This window comes from Tachyglossus aculeatus, chromosome 1 (genome assembly GCF_015852505.1).
Source record: "Tachyglossus aculeatus isolate mTacAcu1 chromosome 1, mTacAcu1.pri, whole genome shotgun sequence".
Taxonomy (NCBI): Eukaryota; Metazoa; Chordata; class Mammalia; order Monotremata; family Tachyglossidae; genus Tachyglossus; species Tachyglossus aculeatus.
In genome coordinates, this window is record NC_052066.1 from 95,609,509 (window position 1) to 95,629,425 (window position 19,917).

General features: G+C 42.5%; 1 protein-coding gene across 7 annotated transcripts in view; it reads left to right on the forward strand.

Moving 5' to 3' along the window:
- XRN1 (5'-3' exoribonuclease 1) overlaps positions 1 to 19,917 on the forward strand; it is a 121,318-nt gene that overhangs the window by 80,325 nt on the left and 21,076 nt on the right. For 4 of the 7 annotated variants that reach the window (XM_038751112.1, XM_038751120.1, XM_038751149.1 and 1 more), the window contains exons 26-33: positions 3,150 to 3,239; positions 3,563 to 3,698; positions 7,147 to 7,203; positions 7,348 to 7,480; positions 8,099 to 8,168; positions 12,339 to 12,561; positions 14,701 to 14,796; positions 15,348 to 15,462. In XM_038751112.1, coding sequence (XP_038607040.1) covers positions 3,150 to 3,239; positions 3,563 to 3,698; positions 7,147 to 7,203; positions 7,348 to 7,480; positions 8,099 to 8,168; positions 12,339 to 12,561; positions 14,701 to 14,796; positions 15,348 to 15,462 — 920 coding nt within the window. The remainder of the gene's footprint in view (positions 1 to 3,149; positions 3,240 to 3,562; positions 3,699 to 7,146; positions 7,204 to 7,347; positions 7,481 to 8,098; positions 8,169 to 12,338; positions 12,562 to 14,700; positions 14,797 to 15,347; positions 15,463 to 19,917) is intronic. The other 3 variants (XM_038751137.1, XM_038751128.1, XM_038751168.1) reach the window with 3 other exon arrangements.

A 19,917-nucleotide genomic window follows, 5' to 3' on the forward strand; every position in this document is an offset into this window, starting at 1 on the left:
TATTCTTATTTAAATTGCCATTTTACTTAGGTTAATCCCGAAAATTTAGGACAATTCATATAGAATCGTAAAACAATCCTCCCTTGACCCCTCCATTTCTTGTCCCATCTCTCTCCTGCCTTTCCTCTCAAAACTGCTTGAATGAGTTTGATCCACTGTTGAAAAAGGCCTGGCTTAATCAATAACAATAATAATAATAATGATGGCATTTGTTAAGCGCTATGTGCAAAGCACTGTTCTAAGCGCTGGGGAGGATACAGTGTGATCAAGTTGTCCCATGTGGGGCTCACAGTCTTAATCCCCATTTTTACACATGAGGTAACTGAGGCTCAGAGAAGTTAAGTGACTTGCCCAAGGTCACACAGCAGACTTGTGGTGGAGCTGGGATTTGAACCCACGACCTCTGACTCCAGAGCCCGGGCTCTTTCCACTGAGCCACGCTGCTTCTCTAATTGGAAGAGCTCAGGTCAGGGACTCAGAAGACCTGGGTTCTAATCCCCGCTCTGCCACTTGCCTGCTATGTGACTTTAGGTAAGTCACTTTACTTCTCTGTACCTCAGTTTCCTCATCTGTAAATGGGGATAAAATACTCCCTCTAGACTGCAAGCTCCTTGGGGTCAGGGAACAAGTCTACCAAATCTGTTGTATTGCAGTCTCCCAAGGTAGCTTACTACAGTGCTTTGTATAAGTGCTCAATAAAGAATAATAATGGTATTTGTTAAGTGCTTAGTATGTGCCATACACTGTTCTAAGTGCTGATTGATTGATTGAGAACTCTATCCGGAAGTATTTTCTTTAGAAAAATTCTGCATGTGCAAACTCAAAAAATTGGTTTGGGCTAATTACTATTAAGAATCCTATTGTACCCACAGTCCTTGTACTTGGTGAAGTCCTAAATCATGTTTTTAAATGAAAGCAGAATTTAAAGGTAAAGGAACAGAATTGAACATTTTTCTACCCCTGTTCTGCAGGGCTTCGGGCTAGTGCAGTTTTTAGTAATCCTTGGTCTCTTTCCAAGCCTGTTTTTTATGCCTTAAGAATAATTCTGTTCTTATTTTGTGGGAAGAATTAGTTTATATTATTATATATTATATATAATATAATAGTGTATAATATAATATATATTATTAAATTAGTTTATCAAGGGCAAAAAACAGTGTTTCTGTACCATTTTTCCAAGCGTGTAAGAAAACAAAGCCTTGTTGTTGATTAAAAAAGCTTTTAAAGGCTGAATAAGAATCCAATGTACAAGGTAAGTAGCGTGGCCTAGTGGATAGAGCACAGGCTTAGGAGTCAGACGGATCTGGGTTCTAATTCCGGCTTTGCCACTGCTTTGCTGTGTGGCCTTGGGCAAGTCATTTTGCTTCTTGGGACCTCAGTTCCATCATCTGTAAAATGGGGATTAAGACTGTGAGTCCCATGTGAGACATGGACCATGTCCAACCTGATTTGCTTGTATATACCCCAGGGCTTAGTATAGTGCCTGTTACATAGTGTGCATTTATCAAATACCATTATTTGAATTATTATGTGAATGAGCTTGATCACCAACACTGCAGGGAAGAGTCCAACCTTGGCATCATTCCCCCACAGGGTTCCCCCCAGCAGAAACCTTTCTTCATGACGGCCCTCAAAATGGGCTAGGTAAGAAAGGATCCGGTGAGCCTCCCCTAGAATTCCCAGGTTAAGACATGCCAGCCTCTCTGAGCAAGGTGTCTGCGGCTTTCTAGACACTCAAAATGTCCATGAAGTTTGCATTTTTTGGTATAATTTTAAATTAGCATCCCCGCCATAAGTAATTCTATTAATACAACTTCTGCATTTAGCTTTCTAGGATTTTTTGTCCGCTAGAAAAATATTTTCGTACGGGTTTATCCATTTCCTTTTATTGCAAGCATTTATAGAGCAATTATAGTGTGCCTGAATTGTATCGAGTGCTGGGATAAAATACAAGATCAGTAGAGGCCCAGGGTCTCATGAGGTAAAGCAGACACTGTTCAAAAGTATAATCCAAGCCATTTAAAATTTAACAACCCAAAAGGAACAATAAACTCTCACAAGAAAAATAAGCTTGGAGTGGCAGTCCTCAGGTACTTCTCCATTGGTGACAAACTGCCACAACCTAACCAACGTTATAAAAAGTTGTCGGAAAGATTTCCGTCTGTTCCTTCCTGTGTGGGGAGGGGGGCTGCATTCCCATGATGTCAGGCAATAAGAGGAAGGCCAGTCTGGGCGAATAGGTAAACTTGGATAAGCCCCTCTAGACTGGAACTGTGCCAGGAGAAGTAGGGTGGCCTAGTAGATAGACCAAGGGCCTAGAAGTCAGAAGGATCTGGGTTCCAATTCCGCCTCCACCACGTGACTGCTGTGTGACTTTGGGCAAGTAACTTCACTTTTGTGTGCCTCAGTTCAATCTCCTGTAAAACGGGGATTGACCGTGAGGCTCATGTGGGCCATGGACTGTGTCCAACCTGATGATCTTGTATCTAACCCAGTGCTGAGTACAGTGCCTGGCACACAGTCAGCGCTCAGCAAACACCATTAAAAAACAAACAAAAAACTCTTTGCGGGCAGGGATCATGTCTACCAACTCTATTGTGTTACACTCTCCCAACCACTTAGTACAGTGCTCTGGAAACTATGTGCTCAAAAAGTACCATTGGTTGATATTAGCATTTTCAGGGATTATACTCACTAGCTTAGTGCTCAGACGGACTTTTTTCTCAAAGCATGTTTTCAGTCTCCAAAGTATTTGAATAATGATAATTGTAGCATTTGTAAAACCAGTGACTATGGGCCAAACACTGTACTAAGCCCTGGGGTAGATAAAAAATTATTAGCTGGAAACAGTCCCTGGCCCACATGGAGCTCAGAGTCTAAGGGGGAAGACGAGGTATATTTGGTTCTGAATCACTCAGTACCCTATGCAAATCCTCTAATGCAATAGCTGTTTAACTCTAATGCAGAGTCTGCCTCCCAGGAACCGTTATTATATGAGGAGTTTTGTGAAAAGAATCAATTATTGTGGGCAAGGAATATGTCTGTTATAGTGTTTTACTGTACTGTCCCATGCGCTTAGTACAGTACACAGAAAGCTTTCACTAAATACGATTGACTGACTGTTGCGTTTTTTTTTTTTTTTTTTGCAGGGTCCCAGAACTATTTAGTTTTGTATCGAAAAATGGCCAAGAAGATGTGTTTTATGAAGATGACATTTGGCCTGGGGAAGATGAGAACGGGTGAGTGGTGTTGGCACCCTTCTCATAGCTCAGCTCAATGGCCCCTGTTATTGAAAAGTTAATACTAAGATCTCACCATTTTTTCAAGTCACCAGAATTGTTGGTTTAGTATGACCAGGGTGATGGGATCATTTTTCATTTATCATCTTGAGTGAACATTTTAAGTGATTTTTGTGATGTTGGTTTTTGGTGCTAAAACAGGATATGTACTTAACCCCCGAATTTAAGTTAAAGATGTATTTTACATTAGAGTATGGGATTTGTAAGGCTTCAGAAATTTTGATTGGAATGGAAAGAAAATCATTAATTATGTTTTAATATAGTGCTGAGAAAGTTCAAGAAATTGTTACCTGGCTAAAGACTCATCCTGTGAGCACTTTGTCTCGTTCATCTTGTGATTTGCAAATTCTGGATGCAGCTATTGTTGAGAAAATAGAAGAAGAAGTAGAGAAGTGCAAGGTACAGATTTTTGTCCACTGGGAGTATTGGTGTGGCTTGAATATTACTACCCCCAAAAGCTGTTTTCCTTAACCTGTGGAATGCGTCGTCCGTAAATACAGACACATTTTCTCAAAGGCATTATTTCCATGACAAGTAACCCTGGACTTTCTGGACTGCCCCAAATTTTTACAGTGAATTAGGATAAGCATCTGCATCATTCACACAGTGAATAGGGATTTACAATTACCTTTTGTTCTTGTGAAATGAAAGCCTTGTTTTTAATATGTTAATAAACAAATAATTATAATTACACATTGCAATAAATAGGGCCTGCAGTAAAAGATTACTTTAAGGAGAGACTGCCTATCTGGGTTCTGTGGGGAAGGTATAGGAAGATAACTGCTACAAAAGCACAAATTAATTAGACCCACAAAAATGAATAGATTGTTAGGGAAAGGAGAAGAAAAGATGGGAGACTTTAATGTTCATACTCGTGTGAGATTAGTCGTAGTAAAGCTTTCTTTTGATTATAGAGCTGTTGGTTCTGTACAAAACCCATTTCTTCCTGGTTCAGGAAAATTCATGTTAACCAAACTAATATAATCTGAAATTAATACAGTGGTTTACACAAGGAAAATTTAATAAATGTCCACTGTAACACAGCAATAATAACAATAATGATAGTGATGGTGATGGTATTTAAGTGCTTACCTGAGAGTCAAAGAACCTGGTTTCTAATGTGACTCCCTTACTTGCCTGCTGTGTGACCTTGGGAAAATCACTTAGCCTCTCTGGGCCTCAATTTCCTCATCTGTAAAATGGGGATTTAATACCTGTTCTCCCTACCCCTTAGACTGTGAGCCCCTTGTGCCAGAGGGACTGTGTCCAACCTGAGTGTCTTGGTACAGTACTTGGCACATAGTAAGTGCTTAAATACCAAAATCAGGTGCAAAACACATACTAAGTGCTGGAGTAAATGCAAGATAATCAGGAAGGAAACCATCACTAACCCATGGTGCTCACAGTCTAAATAGGAGAGAGAACTGGCAATTGATTCCCGTTTTACAGATGAGGAAACTAAGGCACAGAGAAGTTAAGTGATTTGTCCAAGGTCACCCAAGGCAAGAGGGAGGACCAGGACTAGGTTAGAACTCTGGTCATCTGACTTAGAGGCCCATGCTGTTTTCACTAGGCTATGCTGCATCAGTATTATTAGTGATATTCATAAGTTATTTATAACCAAAATTTTTGTTGAAACTCATATCACTCCTGTGAAAATTGATTTTTTAATATAAACTAACCTCAGAGTAAAAGCATATCGGGATTCCTAAGGACACAAGTGACACCTATTCATTACACTGTTGAATATCATACTGTTTCAAAGTCTTGTGTATTTTGATATATATATTTTTCAAAACAAATGTACATCCATAATAAATTTCCATTCATACTTACATACTTACTTATCAAAGTACATACTTAAGTACATACTTACAAAAATCCATAATAAAATTCAAAGCTGAAGTTATATTTTCAGGTATGACGGATGAATTTCAAAAATCAGAAACCCAAAATAACTGATTGTTTAGTAAAGGTTTGCACTTTACCTAGAAACTTTCCAGGTAGTAAATGACCCTTTATATGTTTCCTTGTTGCTTGTCACACTTCATGTTTCCTTGTTCATCTAAGGAAATTTATCATCACCAGAAAGTATATGAAATGGATGCATTGGACTGGACAGGGTGGTTTAAAAGCAAATAGAATAGGCTCCTGCCCTTGAGGAACTTCCAGTGTAAAAATTGGAGGTCCATCATTTCCAGATTATCCTTTATGGAAGGAAATGATTTTGAAAGCAACAATTCCCATAAGTTCCTGAAATGATCTTTTCGGTAGAGATAGTTGTACGGCCTGCATGTGTTCTTCGAAAGGTTGTAGTCTGAGAAGCTTATGACGTGAAAAGACTTTAACTGAGCCATTTTTTATGGAAAAAAATATGTTGTAAAAACTTATGTTTCCTACTTGTAACTGCATAGAATAGTATGAGGTGGAGAGGTAGGAGAGAATGAAAGTCTGCAGTAATTTCACAACAAAGATGCTTCTTTCATCTGTATTTGCAACACCTGTATGCGTAACATACTTCAAGTATGATGTAAATGACAGGAAATCCATGATTATCCACCTTGCTTAGTAATAGGTCAGTGAACTTTAGTTTTGATCTTCTGTAGGCCAATGCTTTGTAATCCATTCCAGTGAGTCACCTTTGAGTTTTGGGGTGTGTAGTGTATCTGTTTTCAGGTAGAACAGCTTTTTCACGTGAGTCGTTCTTTCATTTGAAATTAGGTGCACCATGTACTTGGCAGTCAGAAGTCTGGGATTATTAAATAACCAACACCTTTGAATGTTAAGGAGAACAAATTTGGGGCTGCCTTAGATTTCATGATTAAACAAAAGGGTTAAATTAGTGATAAACAGTTCATACAGAACTTGTGACCTTTTTATATAATTTTGTTCAGCGTATTTCATTTTTTACTCAAATTTAAATGTAAATTTTTACTTAGATTCATCTGAAATGTACTTTAGAATTGTGTTGCCTTTAATAGTATTTATTGAGCACCCGAGGTAAGATGGGGGCAAGTTAATGGGGAGCCTGGAAGATGATGTTGAAGAAGGTTTGATGCACAGAGACACAGAAAGCCACCAAGGCTTTTGAGGAGTGCAGAGATGTGGGCCAAACAACACTTCAAGACTTTTGAGGGGGGAATCTTATTTTACAGAGGAAAATGTAGAATAAACTCATCATCTGTAAGGCACTCAACCGACTACCCCCCTCCTACCTTACTATGCTAATCTCCTACCATCCAACCCACTCTCTTCACTCCTCTAACACCAACCTACTCCCCTTCAAGCCTGGAACTCAACCAACTTTCTTCTCACCTTCAAAACTCTATTAAAATCACACCTCCACCAAGAGGCCTTCCCTGACTAGGCCCTCTTTTTTCTTCTATTTGTCCTCCCTTCAGCATCACCAGTGCACTGGATAATAATAATAATAATGATGGCATTTTTAAGCGCTTACTATGTGCAGAGCACTGGTCTAAGCGTTGATCCATATCCTATAATAGTGCAAGTAATTCACCTCACCCCCTGCTCCACAAAACTTATAAACCTATCCCTCTACTCTCTCATTTCCCCATCTCTAATTTATTTTAATGTCTGTCTGTCTCCCCCCTAGACTGTAACTCCTTGTGAGCAGGGAACATGTCTCACAATTCTGCTGAATTATTTTCTCCCAAATGCCTAATACAGTGCTTGGTACACAGTACGCGCTCAGGAAATACCACGCGTGGGTTGATTGGTTGATGATAAAATTAGTTCCCTTTAAACATCTTTGCCCTTTTGATTAAAGTATTTAATTGATACAATTTGTATCAATTTTAATATAAGCCTATTTTTTTCCACCCCTCAGCAAAGAAAAACTAATAAGAAGGTTCGCGTCACAGTGAAGCCTCATTTACTATACAGGGTGAGTCTTTTGTTGAAATGTACAAAATCGGCCTGCGTGTATTATTAGAAAATTAGTCAGATATTGATTTCTACTGCTCAGTTATTTTATACTTATGGTTGTCCTGGTGTTTGGTGTGATTATTTAAACCTCTTCTTCTCCCAGCCGTTGGAACAGCAGCACGGAGTCATTCCTGATAGAGATGCAGAATTCCGTCTTTTTGACCGTGTCGTAAATGTGAGAGAGAACTTTTCCGTTCCCGTTGGCCTCCGAGGCACCATCATAGGGATTAAAGGAGGTAACATTTACTTATACCCGTCATGGTCTTAACGGAGCACAGAGGACAAGTATGTCCATCACTCTAGTAACCACATGGTTACTTCAAAAAGTCCTGTTTCCTTTGTGTATGCAAAAAAAACAACTGTCAAATTGGAAAAGGAGGGGAATGAAGGAAAAAAACCTCATATTCCATTTCTCCCACCTCCTTAGACTGTTAGCCCCGTATGGGACAGGGTCTGAGTCTGACCTGATTATCCGATACGTATCTTGTATCTATTTCAGCATAGTGCTTGGCACATGGTAAATGCTTTCCAAATACAACTTTTCCTAGAGCAATCCTCTGTCATTCGAAAAGGAAAAATAGCCCTTCCTCCCACTTGATTTTTCCAAGGAAGGAAATGTAGGTGTTGTACATTTTTGACAGTGCTCTTAATTGGTCCCATCTACCGCCGCTTTATTAATTCAGCCCTTCTGTCTTCACCCTTCAACATTGTGATTCAGTGGAAGGCACAAAGCTGGAAAAGGGGCTTCCTGATTGAGTCAACTCTAAAGTTTGTAAAAGACTGCACTAAGCATTGGAGAAAGCTCATCAAAGTGTTTATTACTTCTGCTTCTCACATTGTTTACTCTTCTGCAGCTAGTAGAGAAGCAGATGTGCTCTTTGAAGTATTATTTGATGAAGAATTCCATGGAGGTTTAACAATAAGGTTTGTTTTCTCTTTTGATCATGTTACCCTTGTTTATGTGAATTTGGCAATATCTCTTATTTCTAGCTGCTTATTTTGGATTTCGTCTGAAGCATTTTGGATGCTTCATTGAAAATTGATTATTAGCTTGACGTTTTCTTTTTTCGTAATTTTCACAATCATATGTTTAATATTAAAATGGGGGGGGTTGTTTGTTTTTCAATTTGTTAATCTGTGCTGCCTACCTTCTTGGTTGTGTCACAAGTGGTTGTTTCGGGGACAGTTGGGTCGTCACACATTAGAACTTGGAGAAGAGAAATTTAGGATGAATCAATCAATCAATCAATCGTATTTATTGAGCGCTTACTATGTGCAGAGCACTGTACTAAGCGCTTGGGAAGTACAAATTGGCAACACATAGAGACAGTCCCTACCCAACAGTGGGCTCACAGTCTAAAAGGGGGAGACAGAGAGCAAAACCAAACATACCAACAAATAAAATAAATAGGATAGAAATGTACAAGTAAAATAAATAAATAAATAAATAAATAGAGTAATAAATATGTGCAACCATAAATACATATATACAGGTGCTGTGGGGAAGGGAAGGAGGTAAGATGGGGTATGGAGAGGGGGACGAGGGGGAGAGGAAGGAAGGGGCTCAGTCTGGGAAGGCCTCCTGGAGGAGGTGAGCTCTCAGCAGGGCCTTGAAGGGAGGAAGAGAGCTAGCTTGGCGGAGGGGCAGAGGGAGGGCATTCCAGGCCCGGGGGATGACGTGGGCCGGGGGTCGATGGCGGGACAGGCGAGAACGAGGTACAGTGAGGAGATTAGCGGTGGAGGAGTGGAGGGTGCGGGCTGGGCAGTAGAAGGAGAGAAGGGAGGTGAGGTAGGAGGGGGCCAGGTGATGAACAGCCTTGAAGCCCAGGGTGAGGAGTTTCTGCCTGATGCGCAGATTGATTTGTAGCCATTGGAGGTTTTTGAGGAGGGGAGTAATATGCCCAGAGCGTTTCTGGACAAAGATAATCCGGGCAGCAGCATGAAGTATGGATTGAAGTGGAGAGAGACACGAGGATGGGAGATCAGAGAGAAGGCTGGTGCAGTCAGAGAGAAGGCTGGTGCAGTCAGAGAGAAGGCTGGTGCAGGATGAAGTAGAATCCTCTCTATGAAGACTGTTTCCAGAAACTCCCCTAAGGAATTAGTAGGTCCACATCCAGTGTTAGTGCGAATTAGATGTTGCACAATCCCTTCTGTTGTCCACTGTTTTTGAAGAAAGCATTTATGAAGCTCGGATTTATTTGGCTATTTCTTAATAGGACAAGAAAATTCAGTGTATGATTTTGCACAGATTTGGACAGTATGACCCATTACAGAGAGAGAGAGAGAGAGAGAATGAGAATGAATGAATGAATGAATGAATGAATGAATGGTAGCCAGGACACTGAGCTCCTTTTACAACTGAGGAGTTAACTTTCAACTATAAACAATGCCACAGTGGGCTAAAGCCAGTGTTTTCTTCGTCCTGGGGTCCTGTGTCCAGCAACCGAGTACTTGGAAGAACTGTTTGATGATTAACCATCTCCCCTCATCCCTGAGTTGATCAGAATGTCATTTCTCGGCTTTCAGCTCGATGGACTGAGTCGTAACTCAGTTGATCCTCATAGAGGTTTCTCCTTATTTCTGCTTGCCTTAATTTTCCTTCTCTGAGCCTTCTCCACATCTCTATGTCCATCCTTAGATGTGGCAGCTAGAACTGCAAAAAGCATTACCAATGGGGGGGTACCATGTCTACCATTTTTTTTTGTTCTGTAGCAGTACTATTTTGTTATTTGTTTTCCTTGCCCATCCTGGAAGCGCTTAGCGTTTTGCCACTCTTCCAACAGTCACTGCACTGTTGGATCTTCCCTCAAGCTTGTCTCCAGAAAGACAAGCAAAAGTCTGGTTGAAGTACAATATATTTTCCCAGCCATAGTGATGGTTTCTGTGAACTTCAGTGAATTGTTCATCTGGTACGAGTGTTGGCTTCAGTTACTGGGTTTTCCTTCATTTGGGGAATATTTGAGCCAAGATTGGGCATTTGCTGGTTCCAAGAGAAGAGGCTGATAAATTAGAGTGAAACTTCTTTTGGGCAGCGAACTCTGTTATTTTGTATTTCCCAAGTGCCTGGTTCCTTGTACCTCTCCAAGTGGGCACTCAGTAAAGAAGGTGCTACTACTACTATTCATTCATTCAGTCGTATTTATTGAGCACTTACTGTGTGCAGAGTACTGTGCTAAGCGCTTGGGAAGTACAAGTTGGCAACACATAGAGACGGTCCCTACCCAACAGCGGGCTCACAGTACTACAGCAAATTGTTCGATTGTCTTTATTAGTCCCCTCTCGTAGGATTTAGGTACAATCCTGTTACCCATAGTAGCAAGGATAACTCACAGATAAGCAGCATGGCTCAGTGGAAAGAGTATGGGCTTTGGAGTCAGAGGTCATGGGTTCGAATGCCGGCTCCACCACAAGTCTGCTGTGTGACCTTGGGCAAGTCACTTAACTTCTCTGAGCCTCAGTTACCTCACCTGTAAAAATGGGGATTAAGATTGTGAGCCCCACGTGGGACAACTTGATCACATTGTACCCCCCCCAGCGCTTAGAACAGTGCTTTGCACATAGTAAGCGCTTAACAAATGCCATCATTATTATTATAACGGTTGGGAAGAAAAACTGTAGAAAACTGAAAATAGATTAAGAATAACTTAAATATATTTTGCATCCAACAACCAGTTCTCCATCAAATAATATTTAGCAATACCTTTTTGGCATGAAATAGTAGAGATTTAAGGAGCTTTCTTCCTAATAATAATAATAATAAAAGTATTAAGTGCTTACCGTGTGCCAAGCACTGTTCTAAGTGCTGGGTTAGGTGCACGGTTATCAGTTGTCCCACGTGGGGCTCACAGTCGTAATCCCCATTTTACAGATGAGGTAACTAAGGCAAAGAGAAGTGAAGTGACTTGCCCAAAGTCACACAGTTGACAAGTGGCGGAGCCAGGATTGGAACCCACAACCTCTGACTCTCAAACCCGTGCTCTTTCCACTAGGCCACGCTGCTTCTGCTCCTGCTGGTACTTCTACTACTGCTTCTAATAACATAACATACTAAGCGCTTAATAACTAACATACTAAGCACTTAGTACAGTGCTCTGCACACAGTAAGCGCTCAGTAAATACAATTGATAAACATCAGTCAATCAATCATTGGAGTTTATTGAGCACCCGCTGGTTGTCTAGCACGGTCCTAAATGCTTGGGGGACTATAATAGAGATAAAAGACATGAATCCAAAATACTGACTTGGGCGGCGTAAGGCACTTTGTCAGTTCCCTACAGGAAAATCCATCAGTCTTTCTGTCAGAGGACTGTTTTTCTGCCATTGAATACAATCCCCAGCCCTACTAATGAGCTCTGAGCATTTGACCTTGGACTTTGAGGTGCAATCAGCCAAATACATTCAGAAATAAGATTGTTTAATAATAATTGTGTCATATGGTAGACTACTGCGTGCCAGGCATTGTAGTAAGTGCTGGGGTGGATATACGCAAATTGGGCTGGACACAGTCCCTGTCCCACATGGGGCTCACAGTCTCAATCCCCATTTTACAGAGGAGGTAACTGAGGCACAGAGAAGTGAAGTGAGCTTACCCAAGGTCACACAGCCAATAGAGAAGCAGCGTAGCTTAATGAGAGAGCACGGGTTTGCGAGTCAGAGGACGTGGGTTCTAATCCCAGCTCCGCCACTTGTCTGCTTTGTGATCTTGGGGAAGCCACTCAACTTCTCTGTGCCTCAGTTCCGTCACCTTCAAAATGGGGCAACCTCATTACCTTGTATCTACCCCAGCACTTAGAACAGTGCCTGGCATGTAGTAAAGCTTAGTAAATTCAATTATTATTATTAATTGGCAGAGCCAAGATTAGAATCCTTGACCTTCTGGGTCCCAGGCCCTTGCATTATCCACTATGCGATACTGCTTCTGAAACTCCTTGTGGGCAGGGGGCTTATCTACTATTGTATCGTCCTTTCCCAATCACTTAGTTCAGTGCTCTGGACACAGTAAGCGCTCAATAAATGCCATTGATTGATTGATTTGAGACTTCCTTTTGAAAGCCCCTTTGCGCCTGACTTATAAACGCTTTCTGACTCTTTTAGGTGCTCCCCTGCCAGAGGTTATCGCCTGCCCACCAGTGCCTTAATTAACCTTTCTCATGGAAATCGCTCTGAAACGGTAAATCAGAAACTGACAGCCATAGTGAAACCCCAGCCAGCTGTGAATCCCTACAGTGCATACTCATCAGATTCATCCACATATCCTCAGAAGGCACATCTAGGAGGTCTCAACCATTCTCCTCGCTCCCTCTTCGTTCCTACTCGAGTAAGGCCGCTGTCTTTAATCCTCTTTACTCTTGTATCACACCGCTCTAGAGAAAATGGGAGCTTTCTCTGACTACTTTTAACGCAGGCCAGATTTTATTTGGATGAATTATTTCTGCTCACAGCCGGAAAACGGTGTTCAGTGGTGGGGTAGAGAGGAGGTGCAGGGGTGAGAATCAGCTCGAAAGAGCCAAGTCGGATCGGCTTGAGGGTTAAAGAGCCCCGCCGGCCCCTTCCCATCTCTCTTTTCCAACTGAGGACAGGTTCGGTCACTCCTCCCGAAAGCTCCCCCTCAGTCTGGCAGAACTCACTTTTCTTACGTTAAAGTATAGTGATGTATGTAAACTCCAGCCTGAGACTGCTTTTAGACCACCCTTTTTACCTTATGAAGGTGTGCTTTGAAAGGGATTCCTCACTTACCTTTCCATGTGTTACCCTCTTCCAGGTTGAAGAAATAGAGAAAAGTATATTTTAAAGAACGATGAATGTATTTTTATAATGGAAGAAGAATATTCTGCTCCCAAGCACTAGTGCAGTGCTCGGCACATAGTAAACACACAATAAATACTCATTGATTGATTGATAAAGCACTCATTGAGTGGAAAAGGCTTAGGGATTTTTTTTTTTTTATTCAACTGAAGTTTAATCTGTTCGGTTGTTCTGGCTGGCAGTATTCCACTCAGAAAAAAGGATCTCACATACACATGAAAGCAGAAAAACAAGTGGGTTTGGGAGGCTATTTTTTCCGTAATTTAACATCTGAATAAAGCGTGGTCTTCAGCCTGAAAATCAGGGTAACTCAAGTTCACCACAGAAAGGGGCATTTTTAGGTGACAGTTGGGAACACAAAGTGAATGTGGTGCTACTCAGTTCTCATAAGTTTGTATTTTATTCATGAAGTAAGCGTATCCAGGAACTTCCAAAACTGCCCCTAAAAGAACAGAATAACTCTCAAATACGAATTTTTAAAATTTTGGACATAAGCGATTGCAGATCGATATTTTAAAACAGACAATAATTGTAAATCTCCCACAAACTGGGGCCGGGCCCAGACTACCAAATTACCATAGATATGAGAAGCAGCATGTCTCAATGGAAATAGCCCGGGCTCGGGAGTCAGAGGTCATGGGTTCAAATCCCGACTCTGCCACTTGTCCACTGTGTGACTTTGGGCAAGTCACTTAACTTCTCTGTACCTCAGTTACCTCATCTGTAAAATGGGGATTAAGAATATGAGCCCCACGTGGGACAACCTGATCACCATGTATCCTCCCCAGTGTTTAGAACAGTGCTTTGCACGTAGTAAGCACTTAACAAATGCCGTCATTATCGCTTGTCAGCTGTGTGACTTTGGGCAAGTCACTTAACTTCTCTGTGCCTCCGTTACCTCATCTGTAAAATGGGGATTAAGATTGTGAGCCCCACATGGGACAACCTGTTCACTTTGTATCCTCCCCAGTGCTTAGAACAGTGCTTTGCACATAGTAGCGCTTAACAAATACCAAAGTTATTATTATTGTTATTAAAAACAAATTGGACTCCATGTCCTGCCCTTAGGCTGTGCTGTCATTGCATTGTCATTCCTAGGGTTAATGCATCTCCTTCTTGTCCTGCTCCCCACACTTCCTTTACTCTTTCCTCACCCAAATTCCTAACCTGATACTGACTCTAATCTTGCTCCTAAATCATCTGTGATGCCCCACAGACGACGGCCCCCGCCCCTTCTCACTCAGGAGTCTGTTTTCTAGCTTTTACAAGTGAAATCTGGTTACAGGTTGAACTTTGTGTGGAAGAGAGTTGAGGTTCTGCCTCTTAAATGGCAGTGGGCCTTTAGCACTGGTCAGTTTACTGGTGTCCATATTCTCTGGGTTGGAAATACAGAAGCCATCTCAGCCTAAAGACCACTTGGCGTTGGCAGTGTAGGCTTCTTAGTCTAGCACAGGAACACGTTTCACTGTTCACCCATTTTTCACATGAGCCAATCTTCAAAGAGTTCCCAGAATAAAAAGCGGTTCCAGGTCCTGCCTACCTGTTAAGGACAAAAGGAGCGTACGTGATTTTTTAAAAAAAAATTTTTCTTTTTCTCCCTGCCACATGGTATATTTATGTCTGGCATTTCTGTTTGTGGTGTGCCTGACAGATACCTGGAAAAGATGATGATGAATTTTGCAGCATCTGGCAGTCATTACAGGGCTCAGGAAAGCCTCAGCATTTTCAGCAAAATTCACAAGAGAAGGTTGGTTTCTACCTGGCAGCATCTTAAAGATTTGCTTGTCCCCAAACTTGGTGTAAAGTGAAGGTTCTTCCCTCTAGTTCACTCGCCCACCCAGTCCTGAGTGGTAAATGCCTTTCAGGAAACCAAGTACCACTCTCCCTAAATCTCATAAAAATATTAGTTTTTATTTTTGAACAGTATGATTTATTTTCGGAGATGTGGGGTTTTTTTATTTTTTTTTTATTTTTCATTTGACCATCACTGACCCTAAAGGTCGATCAGGATCCCCTTTGTAGCTTCTAGGATCATTTCATCAACTCACACTTCTACATTTCTAGGGTTCTTAGTTATTCCATACCCTCAGGTCTACAAACTGGGCAGCACACTGAGATATTAAAAGCAGGTTAGTGATTTACATTATGGCCTAAAGAAAAACGGTCTCCCAAGTGACGAATATGTGAATTGAGGGTGGTTCTAAGGCCCTCTGGAGACTAATCCGTGTCTTGATAAAGGAAGATAGGCCCACATATGGATTTTTTGTTTATCTAATTTCTCTGGTTTATAATTTCCAGGGTGCCATTCTACCTCAAGAAGTAAAGCGAGGCTCCACTGCTCCATTTCACAAACCAGGCTTCAATGACAGCAGCATTAAGGGTCAGCAGAAGAAGCATGACTCATTTAAAAAATGTAAGTACCGTGACCCAGAACTCGGTTTAGACAGACCGTCCTTTTCTTATCATTTTTTGAAGTTGGTTTTTTTTTCGGCGGGGCCTAGCCGTGCCCTTCCGGGTGTACGACTCAGCTCAGGTTCTTGCCAGGCCTTGCAGAAACTCAGAAACAAATTTCCAAAACTGTGATTGTAAAATAACTGTTTCAGTGAGGGGCTATGTAAAGTACTAGAGACCAGTAATTTTCAAATTAATTTACTGTTTTTTTGCACACTGATCAGTATACTTGCTACGGCACCTATCAGTAAAATAATAATGAAAGGAAATCTGTGTACCAAATTGGCCATTAAAGTGGGGGGTTTTTTGTTTGCTTTTAAATGGTCTTTACCCTGAAGTTCCTTAAAATTGGCTCTTGGCCCTTCTCCCCAGAGAAATCGGTTCTGACTTCTATTTATGCTTGTTTGGTGACCTCAGATTTAATGTAAAATACGAGATCTTAAAATTGTGGTGACTTACACAGATATTCCTTGGATTCCACAAGGAATCCAGTAGGACCCCATTTTCAGCCTCCAGCCCGACCGTTCTCCGAGTGTCCTGTTCTGTTTTGGCTGAGTTTGGCCTAACAGGGAAGTTGGAGCTGCAGGAGAGCGGGAGACTTGCATTCTTCCTCCTGCTGCCCCTGCTGCCCTCCTTCTTGCCCCTCTCCTCAAAGTGAAAAGTTGCAATTTCACCACTCAGGGACTAAACTAAGGTGTTCGGAGTAGGGAACAGAGGAAGAAGTTCAGAAGTAACTCAGACTGTCATCCTCATTCGTGTTTTGGTGGCCGGGGGAGGAGAAATGGGAGACTGGGAGGGAATGTCCTCAGGAGATCTTGAAAAACTGTCTTCTGCTTGGTGGGCTGTGGTCATCAGCTGGGACCAACCACCATCTCTGCTTCCCTGCCAGCTGGGACCTGAGAGGAAAAGGGAGACAATGTTGCCTCCCAAAAAAGCCGTCATCCGGTACTCCCTTCACAGTAAGCGCCACTTGATGACTTGGAGTGAGTTCCAAACTAGCCCCAGCTCCAGTAAAAGCCCGCTGAGGAAGCTGTCCGGCCTTCCTCTCCAGGAAGAACCAGTCCCTCTGAACAACTCTGTTTGTTTTTTACCATGACAGAAGAGCAGGAGAAGGGGATGAAGCTGGGGCATACCCCCACTCAACTGGGCCAGTCTGTCCATTGTATTCATTGAGCACTTACTCTGTGCTTCGGAGAGCACTATTTAAGAGAGTTGATAGGCAAGTTTCCTGCCAGCTTGTTGTGGACAGAGAGTGTGTCTGTTATATCCCTGTACTATATACACGAGACAGGGAATGGGTCAGAGCTGATGGTCTGGTGTCTGCCCAAGCACTTTACACAGTGCTCTGCACACAGTAAGCAGTCGCTAAATAGCACTGATTGACCGTTTGATTACTTACTAGTGAAAGAACCCAGTACTTAGGTCATTCAGTGCCTCGTAATGACAGCAGCAACAAGAAAATCAATTCAGACCCAATCCCTTGTACATAGACTCTAAGTTCACTGTGGGTAGGGAATATGTTTGCCAACTCTGTGTATTGTACCGTCCCAAGCACTTAGTACAGTGCTCTGCACACAGTAAGCACTCAGATAGCATCAACTGAGTGATCGATTGTTTGAAGCTTTGGCCCCTGAGGGCTCACACCCAAGCTGCACTTTAAAATGCCACATGCTGGAGATACTTCAGACAGGAAAATGTGCTTTCTTGGAAGGGAAAGAGGATAAGAAATTGTACTGCACTCAGTTCTAGACTCGTCACTTAGAGTGATAAAGATGAGTAAATCCCTTCACACCTTAAAAAAAAACCTGAGCCTACTCTTCGACCTTTCCATCATCTTCAACTGTCAATCAGTCGTATTTATTGAGCACTTAGTGTGTGCAGAGTACTGCACTAAGCACATGGAAGAGTACAATATAACAAAGCTGGTAGATGTGTATTTTCCTTTTTTCTTTAAGTGCCAGCCACTGTACTAAGCACTGGGGTAGATACAAGATAATTAGGTTGGACACAGTCCCCGTCCCACATAGTCTTAATCCCCATTTTACAGATGTTTAGCGTGATCACAGAACGAAAGGAACAAAAAGCAAATTGCAGCATCAAAAAAAGAATTGATAGGGCAGCAGTGAAGAAAGTCAGTGCTCACTTTCCAGTGGTTCTTTTCCTTCTGCTTTTAAGCACACTCACATGTCTCCAGTTCTCAAAAACCTTCTTTCAGCTCCAACTGCATCTTCAGTTATCGCCCCATCGGCCTCCTGCCATTCCTGTCCAAACATCTCAAGCAGGAAGTTGCATGCACAGCCTCTACTTCCTCTCTTCCAAATCCCTCCTCCACCATCTAAATCTGGCTTCTGACCCCTCCTTTCCGCCGAAAGATCATCTCACTTCCTTCTCTCCAAGTATAACAAATTCTACTCCATCCTAAGCCTCCTTGACCTCTCAGAAGTCATCAACATTGTGGACTACCCCCATCTCTTGGAAGCGCTCACCTTGCTTTCTCTGACACTGTGCTCTCCTGGGTTTTCAACCTCACGGGTCACTCCTTCTTGGTCACTTTTGCTGGCTCGTCCTCTGCTTTCTCCTCCTTAACTGTGTGTGCGTGTTGCGGGGTGAAGTGGAGGAGGCCTTCAAGCGTCAGTTCTGGATCCCCGGTAGATTGTAGTAACTCCTTGTGGGCAGGGAATTTGTCTGCTGACGCTGTTATACTGTAGTTTCCCAAGCACGGCACACAGTATGGTGCACTGCACACAGTCAGCGCTCAATAAATATAATTGATCCCCTTTAATTCTCCTGCCTCCTGGTACCTCTACTCAGATGTCTCGCTGGCACCTCAAGCTCAGCATGTCCAACATCGAATTCCTCACCTTCCTTTCCAAATCCATCATTACTGACAACACCACCATCCTCCAAGTCTCCCAAGCCCAGTGTTTGGCACATAACGCTTAACAAATACCACTAAAAAAAATACAACCATGACATTATCCTTGACTCTGTCTTTCAAAATTCATATTCAGTCAATCACCAAATCCTGTCAGTTCTTCACGGTGTCTCCAGAATCCACCCCTTCCTCTCCATCCAAACTGCTGATATGCCGGTCCAAGCACTTGTCATTTCCTGACTTGACTGCTGCTTCAGCCTCCTCAAAGTCCTCTCTGCCTCCTTCATTCTGCTGCCCAGATCATTTTCCTAAAGCATCATTCTATGCCCATCTGCCCAATCCTCAAAATCCTCCAACAGTCGCCCCAATTCCTCTCCAAGCGGAAACTCCTGACCATTGGCTTTTAAGGCACTAGTTCAGCTCTCTACAAGCTACTTTTCCTCACTCATCTCTCACTATAATCGAGATGTCGAATCAGTCATACTTGCTGAGCGCTTACTGTGAACTGATCACTGGCAGCCTGGCTCAGTGGCTTTGGAGTCAGAGGTCAGGGGTTCAAATCCCGGCTCTGCCAATTGTCAGCTTTGGGCAAGTCACTGAACTTCTCTGTGCCCCAGTTACCTCATCTGTAAAATGGGGATTAAGACTGTGAGCCCCACGTGGGACAACCTGATCACCTTGTAACCTCCCCAGCGCTTGGAACAGTGCTTTGCACCTAGTAAGTGCTTAATAAATGCCATCATTATTATTATTATTATTATTATTACAGAGCACTTGGAAGAGTACAGTATAACAGTCGGCAGACACGTTCACAGCTCACACGTTGCCTCTAAAACCAACTAATTACTGTGTCTCATCTGTCACTGTAGACCTCTTGCTCTCACCTTCCCTCTTGCCTGGAACTTCCTGCCCTTTCACATTTGGCAGACCACTGCTCTCTCCATTTTCAAAGTCTTTCTTAAATCATATCCGCTCCAGGAGTTTGCTGTCCAGGGGGAATCTCTTGCCTCAGTGATCTTTCATTCCCCCACCCAACTATTCCCTGTACGCCCGTACTGCCACTTCAACACTTTCACGTCACCAGTGTACTTGAGTCCGCACTGCCTAAGTACCAGGTTCCTCACCCCTCTCCTCCCCCTTTTCACTTAACACTTATGTACATATTTTAAAATTTGACCCCTTCCTCCTACCTGTAATTTATTTTAGTGCCTCACCCACTTTAGATCGTAAGCTCCTAAAGGGCGGGGATCACGTCTGCCAGCTGTTGTACTCTCCGAAGTGTTTAGCATAGCATAGTGAATAGTACAGTGCTCTGCATGCAGTAAGCTCTCAATAAATGCAATTGAGTGAATGAATAAGGCCTAGGCCGGGAGTCAGAAGGTCATGGGTTCTAATCCCGGCTCCACTAATCATCCGTTGTGTGACTTGGGTGAGTCATTTAACGGCTCTGTGCCTCAGTTACCTCATCTGTCAAATGATGAATTAAGACTGTGAGCCCCACTGGGGACAGGTACTCTGTCCAACCCAAATGGCTTGTATCGA